Source organism: Arvicanthis niloticus, chromosome 6 (assembly GCF_011762505.2).
Source record: "Arvicanthis niloticus isolate mArvNil1 chromosome 6, mArvNil1.pat.X, whole genome shotgun sequence".
In the NCBI taxonomy this organism is placed as follows: domain Eukaryota; kingdom Metazoa; phylum Chordata; class Mammalia; order Rodentia; family Muridae; genus Arvicanthis; species Arvicanthis niloticus.
In genome coordinates, this window is record NC_047663.1 from 61,642,521 (window position 1) to 61,664,205 (window position 21,685).

Sequence of the window (21,685 nt, forward strand, 5' to 3'; positions counted from 1 at the left end):
CAATGACCCCCAGACTCACTCTGGAATGCCTGCTTTGGGTTAGCTGCCCAAATCCTCTGATTGCTCTCCGGATAACGGTTCTCAGAGCCACAGTCAGCACTGACCTGGTTCTTCATAACATCCCACTGCTATGGGGAGTTCCAACTAGTTTCACTTATATCCTGAGTGGCAGTCTGTTTAGAGCTATTTTATCCTGTTTGTTAACCCCTAGTTGACACGTATCTGCTTTTTTATTCTGCTGTGTGCTTGCTCTATTCTTGGAGGAGGGTGGGGAAGAATCTTGTTGAAGACAGGAGATGGTCTTCATTGCTGACTCACGGTATCAGGAATAATCAGATTGGTAAAAATAAACACACAAAAGACAACACCTAACACTGTAACTCCACCCGGCAGTAAACAAAGTTACAAAACACAAGTTTGCAATTTTTTTTTCATTTTATTCTCCTGCTCCCTCTCCAACAAGACATGAAAGCCGAAGTATAAAGAAATCAGATCCCTGTGATTTGAAAAACAGACTACTTCTATTTATCTGAAGCTCACCCACTTCCTGATAACCACATTCTGGGCATCCTCCTGGACCACCAGCTTAGTGTGCACCGCAGAGACTGGCTGCTGCATACAGCTGGCTGCATTAGCTACAGGGTCAAACCCAGAGCTCTATTCTCATGTCTTCAAGGGTCCATGGTATGCACTAATAGCTTTAAAATTCATTTTTTAGGTAGTTAAACAGTATTTCATCCCTCACCCCTAAGCTGGGACCCAAACCCAGGGCCTGGAGAAAACAAACAAACCCACAATCCATGAACTGTTTTGAAAGCTAGTTTGCAAACATAGGACTGGCTCAGGGCAAGACTGAACCGCGCACATGCGCAGTCCTACTTCGCTCTGTACACCCTCCTCCCTCCCAGGACCTGTCCGCACCTTCCACTTCTCACGAAGGGGAGACGGTGTCTCTGATCGGCAATTTAACAGGCAGGGATTGGAGCCACAAGAACTCAGAGAGCCCAGGGGAAATTTTCCAGTTATCTTTCCTCTTCTGTAGGGACGAGGACATGGGCTGACTAATTCTCTCTGACTCTTTTGAAATGTTAATTTTTACGTCACCCCTGCAGAATGGCTTCTCTCAGTGGCCGGAACCATCTATGCTTCTCCGCGGGGCGACAAGCGGTGCGGAGGGGCGCGTGTGGCCCAGGGGCTCGGATTCTTGGCCTGGAGGAGCTAACGTGACACAGCGAGGCTCGGCGCATCCTAGTCGCCTGTTGGGGAAGCGGCACGGCTCGCTCGGGCTAATCGGTGGCGTTGACTGCCCTCCGCTGGCCTGCGGATGGTTGGGTCCGGCTGGGTCACGCGCTAGGCTCGGTGCAAGGGCCTGCGGAACGGGCTAGCACTTGGCGAGGGGCTGAGCGGTGGCGACAGCTTCAGGACAGTTGCGAGCGGGTTCCAGCTCAGCATCCGGGAGACGGCGGCGAGCGCCCCAACTGGGTTGGTGTTGGGCCATAGGGCTGAATGGAAAGCGGGGATGGTAAACACCTGGGAGAGGGAGGTGACAGGTTCCACCCCCTGGTCGGGGTAATTGCTTTAGTTTGACTGAACACTGCTGGGGATGGCGTCCTGCCAGTCCACCTCCGTTTTCCAGCAGGATGGCCATCAGAGGATAGAGCAGGCAGGACGCCTCATTTCTCTCCATTCTAGCAGGATAACTCGTTCTCATGCGCTGGAAGGAATGTTTAGCCCTGGGATTAGCCAGTGGCTCACAGTAGCCCTGAACAGTGGGGGGCTAGGAGGACTTATAACTGCTAGTATAGGGTGACTTTCCATTTCTCGGGGATGGGGAAGCCTGGCACCACCCATGGTGCCCTGTAGAGAGAAAGGCTACAGCCAGACTACTGCTGGCAGTGCAGGGTTATCATAATTGTCTTTAAGCAGTAGAGAGGTCATGGCACGTGACACTGTTTGCTCTGCTAGTGTCAAGTGACTGGGCGCTCTCTAAAGGAAGTCCTGCAGAAGTTGGCGGTAGTCGAGTGGGGAGTGGTTCTAAGTCGCAGATAAAGTTCCCTGCTGAATTTCTTAGCCACTCTGTACTAGTGAGTGTGGCAGTGGGGAGCAGTGAGTTTCCAGTGGGAGACAGTAACGCTCCTGCTGACTTCGGTGGATATCCTTGTAACCCCTTGTTTGCCTGCCTACAAGGAAGGCACTCTGAGTCGCCTGGTGCTGTGAGAAGACAAGAAATAGAGATGAGGTAAAACCAGGGCACACCAAGGAAGGATGGTGTGGGTCTTGTTTGTGGGTTTAGACAGTGTGAGCAAGCTGTGTACATGCACACAGCCTGCCTCTCAAAGAATGTAAATATGATGGTGAGGAGACTGTCTTCAGCTTCGAGAAGTTACTAGGAACCGGGGTTAGGCATATTCACAGAAGGCAGCTCAATAAGAATGTGTAGACATTGGAATTGGAGAGTAGCTGAAGAACTGGGCTCTCCTGTCGGTATATAGTACAGTGTGAGAAGCCTGTTCCTCAGTGCCCAGGAGGATTTCCAGAGGTGACAGTTGGTGTCACCGGCTGGTAAGGGTTAGAAACTCAGGTAGTGGGTTTCTCTGTGGCTCCGGCACTGAGTGCCATCTGCGGTTCTGTTACTGCCTTCCAGTGACTCCCTGTGCTGAGGGAAGAGTAATGTGAATTTTCAAAACTCTTGTTGGACAAATTTTTTTTTTATCAAAACTAATATTAGTCACATCCTGTGTGATCCTGATGCTTTATGACAGTTGAAAAACTGGAAGAGAGACTCGAGGGGTGTGGTCTGAGGGGTTACACTGGCATGGTGTATGCGTTACCAAAACAGTCTCGTTATAGCCAGCTGTTGGAAAGATGGAAATTTCAAATTTAAAAAAATGTTTGGGGTTGGAGACATTACTCAGTGGTTACGAGCACTGGCTGCTCTTCCAGAGGACCCTGGTTTGATACCCAGCACCCGTATGGATGCTCACAACAACCACCTCCTATAGCTCCAGTCTCAGGAGATCTGATGCCTTCTTACAGTCTCCATGGGAAATGCATGTACATAGTACACAGGCATTCATGCAGCAAAATAAATAAATAAATAAATAAATAAATGAAGTGTTCAAAACATTTTTTTACATTTATTTTTAAAGCTGGGCATGATGGTGCATGCTTTTAACCTCAATACCCACGAAGCAGAGGCAGGCAGATTTCTGTGAATTCAAGGCTAACCTGGTCTAAATAGTGAGTTCCAGGCCAGCAAAGGCTATCTAGTAAGATCCTAAAGCTTCAGCTACACTCTCAACTCAGCCACTGTGGGATGGGGGATTGAGGCCCCACGCCGGTCAGAACACCGAGTGTGTTTGTTAGCTTTCTGTCATGAAAAACAAAACCACCACAACAAAACAACAACCTGAGATGATCCACTTAAAAGGAAGAGGAATTGATTTTGCTTTATGGTTTTCTTTTGAGAGCCTGTGGTGGCATGATAGGGTGAGGGGTACATGGTGGGTGGTGGCATGATAGGGTGAGGGGTACATGGTGGGTGGTGGCATGATAGGGTGAGGGGTACATGGTGGGTGGTGGCATGATAGGGTGAGGGGTACATGGTGGGTGGTGGCATGATAGGGTGAGGGGTACATGGTGGGTGGTGGCATGATAGGGTGAGGGGTACATGGTGGGTGGTGGCATGATAGGGTGAGGGGTACATGGTGGGTGGTGGCATGATAGGGTGAGGGGTACATGGTGGGTGGTGGCATGATAGGGTGAGGGGTACATGGTGGGTGGTGGCATGATAGGGTGAGGGGTACATGGTGGGTGGTGGCATGATAGGGTGAGGGGTACATGGTGGTTGGTGGCATGATAGGGTGAGGGGTACATGGTGGGTGGTGGCATGATAGGGTGAGGGGTACATGGTGGGGTAAGACTTCATACCTTGTGGTAGCTGAGAAACAGGACCAGTCAGAGTTCCGGTGATCCCTTCAAGGGCACGACACAGTGACCTAACTTCTTTCCGTTCATCTTTAAAAGGCACCATTACCCCTAACAGCACCATCAGCTGGGGATCAAGCCTTGAATACATACATGATTTCCCCTGTGGGCGGTGGGTGGGGGGACGATAGATGCAATCCAAAGCATGGCCGGAGGGATGGCCCAGCTGGCAAAAGTGCTTGCCACACAAACCTGACAGCCTGAGTCCCAGCCCGGGAACCGGGTAAAGACCCAGCACTCCCGTAGTGAGGAGAGGCAGAGACAGGAAATAGTGGGGAAGCTCTTGTGCAGGCGCTTAGCCTCGGTACACAGTGTGGCAGAAAGAAGACCCGGAGCAAGGTGAAAGGCAGGTGTAACCTGCAGGCTGACTGCTGACTTGCACGCGCATGCCCTAGGATGCATGTGCGTGCATCTCTTCACCACACGCGTGCTAACCAACAGTCTTTTTGTTCGTTCTTGTGTTTTGAGACAGGGTTTCTCTGTGTAGCCCTGGTTTCCTGGAACTCACTCTGTAGACCAGGCTGGCCCCAAACTCACAGAGATTCCCTGCCTCTGCCTCCCGAGCACTGGGATCAAAGAAGGTATACACTACCACACCTGGCTAACAATTTTTTTTTTTTTTTTTTTTGGAGATCCAAAGCACAACAGCAGATAAATCTCCAGCTCCTCCTGACAGTGCCTTGATTTGAAGTTACTTCAGATGTTTGTCCATGCTTCAGTTGTCAGAATTGGGTCTGATTTTTTTTTCTTTTTTTCTTTTTTTCTCTAGACAACCTCAAGTCTTTGAATTTGAGTGCAGTTCGAATACCTGACTCGTCCGGCCGGCCTTGTACATGTTCTGGTGTAGGCAGGATGGTGCAGCTGTGATCTGTTAACTGGAAGGTTGGTACTGACGCTCCACACGTTGGTGAAATCCAGCCGAGGGCTGCTTTCACATGCATGCTTTGCTGAAAGGATGCTTGTTTCTCTTATTTCCCCAGCCTCTTTATCCTGTTGTTGCTTGCTTCATCTCCTCCTCCACAGTGGACTCTTTTTCTGTTTGAGACTGTCTCATGTTTCTTGTAGCCCCGGCTGGCCTGGAACATTCCATGTGGCTAAAGCAATTCTCCTGCTGGCATCTTGTGGTGTATTCATTCCAGATGTGTGCCACCATGTCCAGCTGCAGTGGATCCTTAAACCATAGTGACCCTTGACCTTGCTGTAGTGAGCCCCTTGAATCCCCTTTGGGCCCTTGAGTTCATAGGCTCTGTTTTGATTGTGGTCGTGTCTGAGCCTCCTTGGCTACCTGCAGTTTCTCTGATTACAGTGGTCATCTCTATGAGCAGGTCATTTAGTGCCTTCTGTGTGTTGGGAACTTCAATGGGCACAGAAGGGATTTATTTAACTAGACAAAGTCTCCACCAAGAGGGGCTTAGCATTCGTGAAGGGAAAACACACACAATGTAGGTCCCAAAGCCTAGGACAAGTGACAGAGCAGGAGCTGGTAGTATGAGGGGTGTCAGTCTGCGTGAGCTAGTTTGTAAGGACAGGCACATGAGGCCGAGTACTCAGAAAGGACGAGCTGGACAAAGGTCTGCAGCATGTTCTTCTGTCTCATGCTGCAGACAGAATCCCCACGGGCAAGTGTCTCCCCAAGTTCTCAGACTCCCGCCTTATCAGTTGTTTTTAGCTGCTGCTGTTAACCCTATTCCAACCAAGGAGGACTGGTGCTTGGCGGCCTATCAGCTCAGGGAGTTGACTGCAGAGACACTAGAGATACAGTGCCATCTCAAAGGATAGAGATGACCAAGGCACAGCTGTCTGTCACTCACTACCTGTGTGGTGAGTGGTGAGCTCCAACTTTGCGCTTGTCTGATGGGCCACACCGTGGTTGTATTCATACCCAGCTCTCCCGGGAACGAGGACCTAGGAAGAAAGTGTCCTCTTGCTTATATAGAGAGACTTAAATAGTTGCGCATTGCCTTGAGTAGGATTCTCCTAAGGAGCAGGGTTTTTTGTGGTTGTTGTTGTTTGTTTTGTTTTTTTTTTAATCTTGGGTGATTTTTTTTTTTTTAAATCACATGTGACTGTGGATATGATGGGTGTGAAGACTACAGGGTCACTCTAACCCTTCATCCCAGACCTTTCTCTAGCCGGCCAGTATGGTCTACCAGTGTCCATGGGAGAGGTACGCTGGCTATGGCTGTCCCCACCTCTGCCTTTGTTGCTGTGGTCTCTTCTGCTGTTAGGACCCCTGGGACATTCTGATCTTTAACACCTTTTCTGGTTAGCTGTAAAGCAGGGAACAAATGACCCTCAGCCACCTAACCCTGCCACAGCTGCCCCCCCACACACAGAGGAGTGAATTACCTCCTGGCCTCCACCTCTCTCCAGAGGCTCCAAGTTCTGCTGATTTTGCATCATTCTGTCAGGTGGACTTCCGAGACACCACAGCCCTTTCAGGTTGACCCCTGCCCCTTCCACTGGAGCACTAGTCCCCACTCCTTCCTCTCTCTAGAAGTCATGTGACTGCCAGTCAGTGACCTTCCCGTGACTCTGCAGGTGGTCAGTTTTGGGTGGTTTTGTTTGTTTTTTGTTTTAGATAGGGTCTTACTCTGGCTAGCCCAGAACTTGCTCTGTAGACTACACTGGCCTCTTCCTCAGTGGCATGCTGGGGTCACGGGTGTGCCACTATTCCTGCCTATGCCTTATTAAAATATTGTGGTAAAATTCATAGCATTTAACTCTCTGTGCGTGTGGCAGCTCGGTGGTGTTAGGAATTCCCACATCCCTCACCATCATCCACCTCAGCTCCGGCGTTTTCCCAGCTGACACCTTCTCCAGCAAACTCTGATCACCTGGATAGGGTCAGGTCCAGCTCTCCCAGATCTGTCCAGTGGGTTAGCCAGAGCTTGTCCTGCTTGTACGTGGCTTCATTCTGTCAGAGATACAGCAGGCTGTAGGATTGCCTAACTCTCAAGGCTGAGTGACACCTGTTTTCCTCTTACTAACGTGCTCGTGGTCCAGCAGGATGGCTTAGGTGGCTCTTTGGTCACCTGCCCTGGAGGGCCCTGTGATCCATGGAAGCCACATGGTTCCTGTCTGAGGCTCTGGCTTCCCCACCCCAGCACCCACCCTGCCCCACCCCACCCTGCCCCTCCTTTGTTTCCCCCATCTCCATTTTCGTGATCCACATTCTCTCCTCCCTCTAGCCGAGTCTGCCAACTCATTTTGGAAACTCTGGGACTGTTTGACCTCCCCGCCTGTCACCGTCACCCCCCCAGTGCCCCATCATTCTTCAGTGGGCAATGGGACTGTCATCTGGCACCTTCTGCTTCTCAACGGAACCCTTCAGAGCTTTCTTGCCTTCATCAGAACCCTGGAAGCCTTGCCATTTCTAAAACAAAGGGGTCTGGCTCTGGCCAAATTGTTCATGAGATGAGCCTCTGCCCTCTGGCCTGCCCATCTCTGGCAGCTCCGCCCACCTGCTTGGCCTGGGAGCTCTGCTCCATTCAGCTCCACTGGGACCTGTGTGGCCAACCCCTCCTCTGGTCCTACCCCCTCTCAGAGTCCTCTATATGTGCTGCAGTGCTGTGTTCTGAGTCTCCCCATGCAGAAAGGACATGCTTATCCCTGTAGATGAGCCCCCCCCCCCGACCCCAAGCACCCCAGTCACAGGTACGGGGAGATAATGAAGGCTGACCCTCCTTGATGCCTGTCCCATCTATCCATCTATCTGTCCATCTGCCCCCCCTCCCCCCGTGTCTTTCCTGCCCTTGATATAGCAACTGTTACACAGTGGGTGCCCAGCAGTGCTGGCAGGTGGGGGCATCCCTCTGCCAGGCAGAAGCCCATCAGCTCCCCTTGTGACCGCTGTATGTTAGAGCCCGTGGCATGAATCCATGGCATGGACGGGGCAGGCCCACAGATACCTTCTCCTCCTTACAGGCCTTGGCCATTCTCCAGCACCATGAACGCCATTGTCGCTCTCTGCCACTTCTGTGAGCTCCATGGCCCCCGCACGCTCTTCTGCACTGAAGTTCTACACGCTCCCCTGCCCCAGGGTGCTGGAAGTGGGGACAGTCCTGGCCAGGTTGAGCAGGCTGAGGAAGAAGAGGGTGGCATCCAGATGAGCAGCCGGGTTCGTGCCCACAGCCCAGCCGAGGGTGCCAGCACTGAGTCCAGCAGCCCTGGGCCCAAGAAATCGGACATGTGTGAGGCAAGTGTCCTTTGGGACCATGAGCTGGTTTTAGTCTTTCTGTGAGAGGTGGGTAGTAGTGGGAGCATGGGGGACCCCGAAGGTCCTGAGAACATTTTTCTCAGCACCCCAGCATGAGCCGTTTTAACCTAGTCTGCACAGCTGTCAGTCTAGTCTACAGAGAGAGTTCTAGGACAGTCAGGGATACACAGAGAACCCCTGTCTTGAAAAAAAAACCACACACACAAATATATATACTTAAATGAAGTTCTACCAACTAGAGAGAATGCTTTCTCCAACAGCCATTAAAAATAGGGAAAAAGCAAGTAAGTTTCTTTCTTTCTTTCTCTCTTTCTTTCTTTCTTTCTTTTTCCTTTCTTCTTTTCTTCTTTCCTTTCTTTCTTTCTTTCTTTCTTTCTTTCTTTCTTTCTTTCTTTTTCCTTTCTTCTTTTCTTCTTTCCTTTCTTTCTTTCTTTCTTTTTCTTTTCTTCTTTTCTTTCTTTCTTTCTTTCTTTCTTTCTTTCTTTCTTTCTTTCTTTCTTTCTGTTGGTTTTGATTTTTTTTTTTTTTCCAAGACCGGGGTTTTCTGAGTAGCCTACGCTGTCCTGGAACTTCACTCTATAGACCAGGCTAGCCTTAAACTCACAGAGATTCACCTGCTTCTGCCTCCCTAGTGCTGGGATTAAAGGCATGCACCACCACTGCCCAGCCAGAAAATGATTTTTAAAAAATGTAAAAAGGAATTGTGTTTCCTGTATGTAGATGTGTTGCCTGCTTCTTGCCAAGAGATTTCTTGTCCTCCTTTGTGTGCAGGGCTGCCGATCACTTGCTGTAGGGCACCCAGGCTATATCAGTCACGATAAAGAGACCTCTATTAAGTACGTCAGTCACCAGCACCCCAACCACCCACAGCTCTTCAGTATTGTCCGCCAGGCCTGTGTCCGGAGCCTGAGCTGTGAGGTAAGGCCAGCGTCAGACTGTCTGTGGGTAATGCATGGGAATCTAGGTTCATTGCTGTTCATAGACCACTAGGGGCTCACTCATCAGGGCTGTGTGAACATGGCTGCAGTTGTTAGAGCTTGAAGAGTAAGTCTTTGTTTGAACAACAGACTAGGTTTTTCATCTGCATTCTTGATGAGCGTGTTTCTAAGATACCACAGTTCCTAGGCTGTGGAGTTTGCTGCATGAAGCGTCATCTTTACATTGTATCAATTGGCTGAGTCACCATGATGGAATGCTTAGAACCTTCTGATGAATGCAATGGGCTGCAGGGCTGGCTCAGTGGTTAAGAGCACTGGCTGCTCTTGACAGGACCCGAGTTCAATCCCAGCAACCACGTGTTGGCTCAGAACTGTCTATAGCTCCAGTTCCTAGGGGATCTGACACCTTCTTCTGGCCTCCATAGCCATTGCATGCATGTGGGACACAGACATACATGCCAGCAAACACTCATAAGCCGAGAATAAAAAATAAAGGGTTAAAAACAAACAAACAAAGAGTGATTTGCTCCTGCACTCCTGCTGTGGGGCCCCGGCTCTCAGCTTTCAGGATTGATCTGTCACACAGGCACCTATGGTCCAGCTTCCGTGCTTCACTGCCCCGTCTCCACCTTACGGATCCCTGGCCACCATGTTCTTGTTCTCAGTGTTGCTCTATACTAGCTCCTGCTGCATGTTCAGCAGCAGCCACACGTCCTGCGCACAGTAGCCATGCATTCAGCAAATTTGTCAGGAGGGAAAGACCAAAGGGCTCTCTAAAAATGGGGTGCACTATGGGCCCCAGAATTTAAGAGCGTGTTGTATTACTCTACAGGCCCAGTAGTGGCCATTGCATCTGCTGGCACTCCAGTCTGTCCGGCAAAATCAAGTTGGAACATTTGGTGCGGCTCAGTGATAGGACACTGGCCTGCTCTGTCCAGGCCCTGAGTCCTAACCCTAGCACCACCAAAGGGGCCCAACAGGCTTGAGGTAAAAGTCAGGACTTTCCCTAAAGTTACTGTGGCTCCCTCCAAGGTATGCCCTGGTCGTGAAGGCCCCATCTTCTTTGGTGATGAGCAACATGGCTTTGTGTTCAGCCACACCTTCTTCATCAAAGACAGCCTGGCCAGAGGCTTCCAGCGCTGGTACAGCATCATTGCCATCATGATGGACCGAATCTACCTCATCAACTCGTGGCCCTTCCTGCTGGGGAAGATCCGCGGGATCATCAGTGAGCTCCAGGGCAAGGCCCTCAAGGTGATGCTTGAAGCGGGGGCTCTGGCCTGTTGGCGTGCACGTTGAGTGCCCAGCAGTGGTTGTCTTGGCTCTGCCTCTGCTACGGGCCTGAGTTGTAGTCTCGGCCTCAGTGGTGGGGAAGGGTGACCCTCCCAACCAGCCTGTAACCCTCCTGGTTTCATCTTACCCACTACTCTGGCGCTCCTTCAGCCTGTTGTCTTGGATTTTTGTTTTTGTTTTTTTTTTTTGTTGTTGTTGTTTTTTGCTTTTGTTTTGTTTCGCTTTTTTGAGACAGGGTTTCCCTGTGTAGCCCTGGCTGTCCTGAAACTCAGTCTGTAGACCAGGCTGGCCTTGAATTCAGAAATCCACCTGCCTCTGCCTCTAGGAAAGGCAAGCATCACCTCCACCCGGCCACCCAGTTGTCCTAAATGATGTTCAACCTCTGGCTTCTCGCCTGATATATTTACTTCTTATACTCTTCAGGACCCATACTGTCTGCTAGTCTTGTCTAGACCCCTACCTACAGCACCTCCTCCAGCTGCAGAAGGGCATGCAGGCAGGCCTGGCTATGCTTTGGTCACAGACTCTTAGATTCAGTGGCGTGTTCCTTGTCCTTGCTCTGTCCTTGGGCAGGAGAGGAGGATGCTGGTTATCCTTCATCCTGATAGGTGACGCAGCCGCACTATGTTAGAATGTGGCTGGAAGACATAGGATTCTCCTATAAGCAGTTAGTCATGTGTCCATCACCTGCTGTGTGTGTGGAATAAGCCTGTCGGGGGAGGCCGGCCAGGGGAGCCATGTAGGGGCAGAGAGGAATACACAGAACTCTCTGGGTCAGCAGAACCAGACTGCTAGCATGGACTGTTTTGAGTCAAGAGAACAGAGCGTGAGAATCTGGGAAGGTGGGGAGGTAACTGAAAGGCTCGGTGGTAGCCATCCCTGAAGAGGCCCTCTTCCCCACCCTTTGTATTCAGGTGTTTGAGGCAGAGCAATTTGGATGTCCACAGCGTGCCCAAAGGATGAACACTGCCTTCACGCCCTTCCTGCACCAGAGGAATGGCAACGCTGCCCGCTCCCTTACCTCTTTGACCAGTGATGACAACCTGTGGGCATGTCTACACACTTCCTTTGCCTGGTAATGAATCCTGGGTCCTGGCACCTGCGAGCCATTAGAACAACCCAAAGTCACCCATCTGCCTCCCAGTGGGGCTGGCCCTCGTGCCTCTGTGGGTCTGCTCCAACCCAGAGAGGTCTCTCATCTGTCTCCCCACTGGATGGAAACACTTTGATGTAGAACTCATTTTGCACTGACACAACGAACATTTCTGTGTGAAGACCACTGAGTCTCCTCTCTGAAGATGACAAAAGGTTTCTGGCTCAGGCCTCTTCCGAGCCAGTAGCTGGTGCTTTGGGTTCAGGTCTGGGAGTTTTTGCTGGTGGGCAGCTGTCAGCTGGTGTTTGGAATGAAGGTCTGGTGTACGGGTGCGCTCCAAACAGGGAGGTCCTGTTCCTTAAACCGAGTAGCCTAGGCATACAGGACCTGCAGAGCCTTAGCCCTGAGTGAGGCAGGGATGTACTGCTCCTTCTAGAATGCTTTTTCATCCGGACCACATTTGTCAGCCGATGCCCATCTAGGCTGGCTCTGTTCCTTGGCCATTGTGAATAGAGCAGCGGTAAACAAGTGTTTAGGGACCTCTGCTGTGGTGGAGGGCCTGGAGTCCGTCAGCTAATGCCCGGGAGTGGTGTATCGGGTGTGGATTTGGAGGAACCTCTCCACTAAGACAGGAAAGAAGAGTTGGGTCCACCGAGCGTGTGCTGGGAACTGACCCTGGGTCTTCTGTAAGAGCAGCAAGTGCTGTTAACCACTGAGCTGTCTCTTTAGCCCCTGCCCTTGGTTTTCCTAGTGATGGGCATTCTGTTGTGAAATGGAATGTCAAGGTAGTTTGAATTTGTGGTTCCCTGATAGTTAAGGACATTGAATACCTTTTCACATACTTGTTGGTCATTTGTAATTTCTTCCTTTGAGAATGGTCTAGAATGTTTTTGGTTGTGTTTTTACACCTATTATATAGCCATGAGGATCTTAGCTCATTTAGCAGAACTAAAGAGTTGTCTGGTGTGCTACTTAGGTTCAGGGTTCCCTTTTGTCTCAAAGGTGACTTCTGAATTGGAATTAAAAACAATAGTTCCTTCAAACCTCCCATACTCCATTTTTCTCATCCCCTTTAATAGAGTGGACCAAACTCACGTCTTAAGGATTGTTTCCTCAGTGGTGGATGCTGGGTTTGGGGGTGGGGGCTGTTGGGAAGCAGTCCTGGAGTAGCAGTCCTGGAGTATGCTTGTATAGGCCATTTTCTCTGAGCCATGAGGGTTGAACCAATGCTTACTAAGTCTCAGGTTCAGTTCTCCCATTGGCAGGATACCTCATGACTGACATTGCATTTATTCTCTAGGCTCCTGAAGGCATGTGGTAGCAGGCTGACAGAAAAGCTCTTAGAGGGTGCACCCACAGAGGACACCCTGGTGCAGATGGAGAAGCTTGCTGGTAAGTCTGTTTATCTCTGCTGGGCCATCTGTAGTGGCAGCAGCGCCCCTGGCTTGTGGCTGCCACAGTGAATGGAGCTGGTACAAGGGAGTCTGGATATGAATGAGCATAATGAGCCTTTGTGACAACCACTGCCCATGACCTTAGTGACATTGTTAGGATTCTGACTTGTCTTCCTTGATGGTGCCTATTCCCAAGTAGGTTGGGGATCCCTAGAGAGTCCCCTGCAGGCAGCTACCCTGGGCAGTCTCCAGGCAGCTTTGCTTGCCAGAGTTTCCTCTAGGTACCTCAGCTGGTCTCCTCCTCAGCAATTGTTTCTTGCTTCTGTAACCTTGAAGAGAAGCCTTGTGAATCGTGTTAGTTTCAGGAACTTCCTGAGACTTGTATCTCATGAGCCTTACCTTGGAGGGAATGTTTCAGTTCAGAGGAAATCACTGTACAATATCCCTACAACCATGATTTAATCTCTGCACCCTGGGTTTAGACTCCTGTGTGGCTGATTTCCTAGGATAGCCCCAATACAGGATTGCAACCCTCAGGTCTGACTCGGCTTCCATAGTGACTGTTTTGAGTTCAGAGTTCTGGAGTTCACTGGCCTGCCTCATTCGCCCTTCTCCCCTCCTCCACAGCTGAGAGGTTGGAAAAGCAGCAGTCACTTACAGTACATGGTGCATAGTTTGTTACTAACGGCGCTACCTGCTCCTCCACTGTAAGCAGCTGGAGTTCTTTCCAGGTTGTCACTAGTCGGCACTCACTCTGCACATGTTTGTGCTCTGACAAGTACTCAGAAATGAAGAGACTCTGGAGTGAGGTCTTAAGAGCCAGCCACATTCAGAAGTGTGTCAAGTCAACCTTAGAGTTGCTTTCCTATCCCCACGGATCGAGTGATCCATAGAGATCCATGACTGATCCAGTCATGAAATGTTTTAGTATAGTGCAGCTCACAAACACAAAGGTTCTGCAGACGATCAAAGTCATGTCTTGGTGGGTTGTGTTCGCTGCAAGAAGAGTGAGATGTGTGGGCAGACCGGTCGTATTGAGACTGGATTGTGTCATGAAGGATCTGAGTGCTTTCAAGTCGGGATAGAACTGGCTTCAAATCCTGCCTCTGCCATCTGGTTCTCATTGTGACATGCAGCAGAGATGTTATTGTGAAGCTCTGCCATGAGGACTAGTGGAAGTAAAACATGTGTGTCCTGTCTGGGTAGAGGGAGACGGGGTGACATGGTGTGTGGCGCACAAGGCTGGCCCTGGCCAAGCAGTGCTGATAAGCTCATGTTGCCTGCACTGCATTGTCGAGCTTCTAAGATGTCTCTTCTGCCCAAGTCTTCCTTCCTTCACTCCAGATGCCTAGTCAGTAGCACGTAGTCTTCGGACCTCTCCGGGATGTGATAGGAATTGGTGTTATAGCTGTAGATACCCGGAGGCAGAAACGGCCACAGAACCAAACTGTAGCATCTAAGGGGATGCTCACTCCATACCTGTCCTGTTTGTCTGTCCTGTAGACTTAGAGGAAGAATCAGAAAGTTGGGACAATTCAGAGGCTGAAGAGGAGGAAAAAGCCCCTGTTATGCCAGAGGGTGCTGAGGGGCGGGAACTGACGAGTTGCCCAGCAGACTCATCCTTTCTCTCAGCCTGTGGGAGCTGGCAGCCCCCAAAGCTTTCCGTCTTCAAGTCCCTTCGACATATGCGACAGGTAAGCAGAGGGGTCATGGTCCAAACTGAGAAGAGCCCAGGCTACTCTGCAGGGTACCAGTTCTCCATGTCTGATCTTCTTCCACATCCATGAGCAGGGGACACACTGGAAACTTCTGAGTGGGTATATGGCTGAGGGCACAGAGGATATCAGCCTGTCTTTGCGGGAGCAGCATTCTTTTAGTGACAGACTAGGCATCTGGTTTGTTTGCGTGCATTCACATGCATGTGTGCATGTTCGTATATGCACATGTATGTAGAGACAGACCAGGGTGTCATCCTTCTGGGTGCTATTGATATTATATTTTGAGACAGTGTCCCTCACTGGCATGGGACTTGTCCAGTATGCTATTTGCCTACTTGTGTGCCCCAGGGATCTGCCTCCCAAGCCTCTGTGACTGTAGGATGGCAAGTATGTGCCATGAGCATTGGAGTATAAACTCAAGTCCTCGTACTTTGAAGCTGAGCTGTCTGTCCAGCCCAGCATCTGTCTGGAAAGTCCCTGAGGTTCTCAAACCATGTCAGCCTGGAACCTCCTGCAGGTGTCAAAAAAGCACTATTGCCTGTGTAGTGTACAGGCTAGACCTTAAAGCAATGGTCAGTCCTGTAATAAACTGGGAATGATCCACATGCAGACCTTAGCTGTTATTGGTGTGTGTAGATGGTGGAGTATTACTTGGCGCCTCAGAGTGAGCAGGTGACATGAAGCAGGAGGTATGTCCACAAGCCTCGCAGAGATAGAAAAAGTCATGAGATTGAACATGCTTTATGGGGTCAGATGAGAAGCGAGGGCTGCTCCAGGTGAAGGCACACTGTCCCCTCTTCTCTCTTTGGGATAGGGTCTCAAGGTGGGCTTTGACCTCACTATATAGCTTACCAAGTGCTGGGATTATAGGCATGTGCAAGCATGCCAGGTTTACTTTTTTTTTTAAGCAGACAAGCATCTGCTTCTTTCTTTCTTCCTTTCTTCCTTCCTTCCTTCCTTCCTTCCTTCCTTTCTTTCTTTCCTTCCTTCCTTCCTTCCTTCCTTCTTTCCTTCTTTCCTTCTTTCTCTCTTTCATTCATTTTATTTATTTATTTATTTATTTATTTATTTATTTATTTATTATGTCTATAGCATTCTGCCTGCATGTATACCTGCATGCCAGAAGAGGGCACCAGATCTCATTACAGATGGTTGTGAGCCACCATGTGGTTGCTAAGAATTGAACTCAGGACCTCTGGAAGAGCAGTCAGTGCTCTTAACCACTGAGCCATCTCTCCAGCCCCAGGTTTACTTTTTGTACTATATTTCTTTTTTTTTTTTTAACCTAGAATTTTTAAATTTTATTTGCTGTTATCACTGTGTGTGGAGGTACACATGCCACAGTGGGCCATTTCTGTGGCATCTCTCCTTCCTACTTTATGTGGGTTCTGTCTGGACACCCACCTCACATGGAAAATTTCTCTCCCAATCTGCTGTGTCGTCTCTCTCATCTTATTTTTTTTTCAATGAGTATTAGTTTGACCAGCTAGGAATTATTTCTGTTTTGGAGACTGGGGAGTCTAGTGGGATGACCCCCAGGGTAAAGGTGCTAGCAACCATAAAGACCTAAGTTTGACCCCAGGCAAATGGATTGAGCCCTAGGGTTTCAGCTTGGGAGACGTTTGTTCTCCAGGAGCTGTGCTGGCTTTGTGAATTCTTCTGAGGTTAACAGTAGCAGGATTGCATTCCAGCTACAGATGGGGTGCTCTGCAGCATTGGGTTTTGTTTTTGTTTTTTGTTTTTCGAGACAGGGTTTCTCTGTGTAGCCCTGACTGTCCTGGAACTCACTATGTAGAGCAGGCTGGCCTCGAACTCAGAAATCCACCTGCCTTTGCCTCCCAAGTGCTGGGATTAAAGGCGTGCACCACCACTGCCTGGCTAGCATTGGGTTTTGTAAAGTACATATTGTAGCCTCTGTTTCTGTTAGTTTTGGTTAGTTTCAACCTCATGTTTTGCCTCAAGAAACAACAGGTTACCTCCTGACCGTCAGTGTTGCAGGAATTACTGACAGGCGGGAGTTTGGGGGCGGGGGAGGCTGTTTGGATTAAAAGCAAAGATACCACAAACAAAGAGCAGGCCTGATCTCCTGATGGCCTCAGCATCTGAGGAACTGTCATAAAGAAGGCCATTGCAGCTGGCTTGGGCAGGTGCCAGGATGTGGGTACCTCCTGGTGGTGGAAGCAGAGCTCTCTTTCCTCCGGGTGCTGGTGTGATGAGCCAGTGTGACGTTCACTTCCAGGCTCTCCAGCTTGACAGCGTGTTAGAGAGGGCGAGGGTTGCAAAAGTTATTCACCAGGCTAACCTCCAACTCACAGAGATCTGCCTGCCTCTGCCTCCCCAGTGCTGGAATTAAAGGTGTGCACCACCACTGCTCGCCTGGCTTGCTTCATACTTCTCATAGTGTGTGGGGAGGTATATTAAAAATTTAATACCTTTGGAATCTGCCCCCTGTCAGCCTCTAGCAGGTCACCAGTATCCCTAGAAAGAGAATTAACTTTCCCTTTCCTGACTGTCATCTTCTTTACTGTAAAGAGATTGTAGTCTCTGAGTATGTGAGGCTACATTAGCTCTATAATAAGCCTAAAGAACTATGTGCTATATTTCAGGTCTTGGGAGCACCATCGTTCCGTATGTTGGCCTGGCACGTCCTCATGGGAAATCAGGTGATCTGGAAAAGCAGAGATGTGAATCTGGTCCATTCCGCATTTGAAGTCCTCCGGGTGAGAACCGTCCCCTGTGTGCTGTTGTGTAACTTGGGGCAGATTGTTTAGGGGTGCCACCAGTGCAGAGCCTCAGAATTGGTTTTCTTTGCCTTGGTGCTCCCGTGGAAGGAGTCTGCATTGTCACTGTTGACAGCTACACTGTCTCCCCTTCCTCAATCTGAAATTCTTCTGAGAAGTTATCTGGGCAAGAACTGGTGCTTGCTGATGCTGCGGGGCTCTTGTTAAGTTGGGGTGGAGGTGTCACCACGAGCACCTCAGCATGTCTGCCAGCTGCCAGAACACACAAGTGCCTCTCTATGCAGTGAGCATCTCAGTGGGCAAGGAGCCCGGAAGAGGCCTCACATGTCAGCATTGATCTATGACTGCCCCCCAGGACCAGAATTGGGCTCATCTGGGTGGGAGATGACATATGGGCTGAGAGACCATGGACACACTGAGGAGGGAGGCTGTGGACCAGCTGCAGAGGGTGTATTTGTGCTGGATTCTGAGCAGCCTTGTTGTCCACAGACCATGCTGCCTGTAGGCTGTGTCCGAATCATCCCTTACAGCAGCCAGTATGAGGAGGCTTATCGCTGCAACTTCCTAGGGCTCAGCCCTCCCGTGCCTATTCCTGCTCATGTTCTGGCCTCGGGTAAGTACCCTCTGTGAGACACATACTGCCTGCTGCTCTGACAGGCTCCTGTATCCAGCACAGGGGTGCACCTGGATCCAAGTCACAGATATTAAGGCAAGACAGTACTCTGCAGCTCCAGCTAGGACGTCCTGGGGTTGTCCCGAGCCCCTGGAGCCATGCCCTCTGTTTGCAGTAGGACTAGTCTGTGCAGAGATGCTTGACTGTAAGGTTCCCACAACACCAGCTGTGTGTCTGTGTGGCCCCGAACCCTCAAGGCAGTTTGCATCTGCGGCATTGGTTCTCAGGCTCACTGATGCTGTGACTCTCATGTTGCAGTGACCCCCCCAACCATTAAATTACTTTTGTTGTTACTGCACAACTGTAATTTTGCTACTGTTATGAATTGTAATATAAGTATCTGTGTTTTCCAGTGGTCTTAGGAGACCCCTGTGAAAAGGTTATTCAACCCCAAGAGGGTCACAACCCCCAGGTTAAGAACCACCGATCTACAGGCTAGTGTAATAGTGAGACCATTCCCAGAGGGCTGCTTAGAATGAGTTTACATACGTAATTTATGTTCTAGTTTAACTCAGGCAAGAATTACCCTTTAACTCAATTAATGAATTACGTGGAAAAAGGCATTAAGCCCCTTTGCTCACAGGAGGCCTGTCCCTGATGTTTAAGCCTGGGGGGAGGGAGGGCTTACAGTGGGGTCAAGGGACACTTTACAAGCTAGCATGTGTTTTGTTTCTACAGAGTTCGTAGTTGTTGTGGAGGTACACACAGCCACTCGCTCAAACCTCCACCTTTCTGGATGTGAGGACGACCAGTCCCTCAGCAAGTATGAGTTTGTGGTGACCAGTGGTAGCCCTGTGGCTGCAGACAGAGGTGGGTGACACTGCTGTCTCCATTCATCAGGGCGGGGAGGGGTGTCACCAGGGCCTCTGCCTCACCCAGTGTTTGTATCCCCAGTTGGGCCCACTATCCTGAATAAGATTGAAGCAGCTCTGACCAACCAGAACCTGTCTGTGGATGTGGTGGATCAGTGCCTCATCTGTCTCAAGGAGGAGTGGATGAAGTAAGCCCCAGCCTTGCCTTGACAGGTTCTCCAGCTGTGTGGAGGGGGGTTCGGGGAAGGGGTAGGTAGGAGGGTGGGTGGGGTTAAGGGTGGGGATGCCAAGGGGTGGAGCAGGGGGCTTTCATGTCAAAAAGTAGAATGTGCATGTTAAAAGAGGCCAGGCATCAGGTGGTAGTGACACAAACCTTTAATCCCAGAACTCAGGAGGCAGAAGCATGTGGATATCTGAGTTTGAAGCCAGCTTGGTCTACGGGGGGGGGGGGGGGGGGGGGTAGGAGAGAATGTGAGTTAGTGAGTTCCAGGACAGCCAGGACTGCCCAGAGAAACCCTAGGCTGTGGCCTGCGGGAGCCCATGAGAGTGGAGTTAAGAATAGGGTTCAGACACCAGCCCTGCTCCTTAGGAGCTTGCGGCCTTGGGAAGTGATCCAGTGTCTCCTGCCCTGGACCCTGTGTCCTAGGAAGAGGTTGCAGCTCCTGAGATTTGATGCTGGTGTGTGAAAGAGGTTCTGAGCAAGAGCTGTTTCCTTATTCCTTAATTCCCTTTTGGTTTTGTAGGGGTGGAGGGTGCTAGGTGGCCAGCCGACCTAGGCACAGGCTCAGTCAGGTGCAGCTGGGCAGGCGCCCTTACAGCTTATAAAAGTTAGGTCACTTGGTGCCTTATGCCTTGAGTCTTGGCAATATTTTATCAAATTAATTGAGCATCTTCAGATAAATAGTGAAAACTCAGGAATAGTATTTCTTCATAAATTTCTTCTTTTTTGAGAGGGATCACCCCTCCCCCGCCCCCCCATCTTAGCCAGGCAGGCTTTGAACGTCCCTGGGTTCAAGGAATCCTGAGCAGCTGAGACTGCAGCACAGCTGTTTTCTTTAGCCACAGTGGTGACCTAGCCTTACTTGGGGTGAGCCGCCTGCTGAGCTCGGCATACCGCAGCTCCAGTGGGACCTGCCGAGCTCCTCTCCCTGGCCTGGAAGTTGGGCCGCATGAGGAGAGCTTGATTAAGCTGTGGCTCTCAGTGTCTGTCTTTGTTTTCCACAGCAAAGTGAAAGTCCTGTTTAAATTCACTAAGGTGGACAGTCGCCCCAAGGAGGACACACAGAAGCTTCTGAGCGTCTTGGGCGCATCAGAGGAGGACAACGTTAAGCTTCTGAAGTTCTGGATGACGGGTCTGAGCAAAACCTACAAATCCCATCTCATGTCCACAGTCCGAAGCCCCACAGCAGCAGAGGCTCGGAACTGACTCCGAGAACACCTGCTCTGTGGGAAAGGCTGCCCTTGGGTTTCTGACTGCTGGGGTGAGTCCCTATTTGAGGAGTGAAGACTTATGGGCTAGGCTTTGCCCTCCTTCTGAGGCTCTCTCAACCCATGTTGAAATGTGGGGGACACAGAGACAGTGGTCCCCCTGCATCAAACTGTCCTGTCAGGAACTGGTGAGATGTGCTCTGTGCCTTTTGAGGACAAAGGCTGGGAACTGAGAGGGTCGATCAGCCTGCCTCTGAGGCTTTGTTGTTGCAGGGTGTCCTCGTGGGGGTTAGGACAACACCTTCCCACCATGGAAGACAGCAAGCATCCTGGATCGTTTGTCTTTGGTTGATGACTTCTCAGGTCATGTGCACACCCGTGGCCTCTGTTCAGCTTGCCAGCTTGTGGATACATCAAAACCATGGCTGTTTTGTTTGTTTTTGTTTTTTTAATTTTAGTTTTTGAGTCAGGGTCTTATTCTGTATCTTATCCCAGTTTAGAACTCACAGTGTGGCCTATGCTACTTCCAGACTTGTAGCAATCCTCCTGCTTCAGCTTCCCAAGTGCTGGGATTACAGAACTGAACCATCAGAACATTACATTGTGTTCTTCTCTGTTGCTGGTGTAGCGTTAGCCAGCGACTACAGACTGTGACGGTGTTAAGACAGACCACCTCTCATCATTGCAGTTTAATAAGGATGCAGCTTGGAAAGATTTCCTGAAAGCTTTCCCAATTTGTTTTTATAATATTTTTGGTGTTTGTTTATATTTAACATGAAGACTATGTGTCTTGGTCTCTGTACAGTTGCAAGAATGTTGAAACACAATAAATCTGTATTTTTGTAAACCACTGACTACATGTTTTTATCTTAGATACTATGATGGTTTGTATATGCTTTGCCCAGGTAGTGTCACTATTAGAAGGTGTGACCCTGTTGGAGTAGGTGTGTCACTGTGGGAGTGGGCTTTAATACCTCCTCCTAGCTGCCTGGAAGCAAGTATTCTGCTAGCAGCCTTCAGATGATGATGTAGAACTCTTCCTTCACCTGCACCATGCCTGCCTGGATGCCATCATGCTCCCACCGTGATGATAATGGACTGAATCTCTGAACCTGTAAGCCAGCCCCAATTAAATGTTATCCTTATGAGAGTTGCCTTGGTCACGGTGTCTGTTCACAGCAATAAACCCTAACTAAGAAGTTGGTACCAGGGACTGGGGTATTGCTGTTATAGGTCTGACCATGCTTTTGTTTGGAAGAATGTGAATTTTGGGACTTTGGATTTGGAAAGCCATGGAATGTTTTAAGTGGGGTTTAATGGGCCATCCTAGTAGGAATATGGAAGACAATGGTGCTGAGGGTGATTTGAACTGTGTAGGCCTGCTGGCCC

General features: G+C 49.9%; 1 protein-coding gene across 1 annotated transcript; it reads left to right on the forward strand.

The window, feature by feature from the left end:
- The first annotated feature begins 1,166 nt into the window (after window positions 1–1,166).
- Window positions 1,167–21,143, forward strand: Flcn (folliculin). Its single transcript, XM_034506549.2, has 13 exons — window positions 1,167–1,482; window positions 4,757–4,869; window positions 7,915–8,185; window positions 8,978–9,124; window positions 10,177–10,398; window positions 11,352–11,512; window positions 12,831–12,922; window positions 14,428–14,618; window positions 17,249–17,362; window positions 17,873–17,996; window positions 18,735–18,866; window positions 18,951–19,056; window positions 20,093–21,143. The coding sequence occupies exons 3-13, from the start codon at window positions 7,937–7,939 to the stop codon at window positions 20,292–20,294; spliced, it is 1,740 nt and encodes a 579-aa protein (XP_034362440.1). The 5' UTR covers window positions 1,167–1,482; window positions 4,757–4,869; window positions 7,915–7,936; the 3' UTR covers window positions 20,295–21,143.
- Window positions 21,144–21,685: the final 542 nt, after the last annotated feature.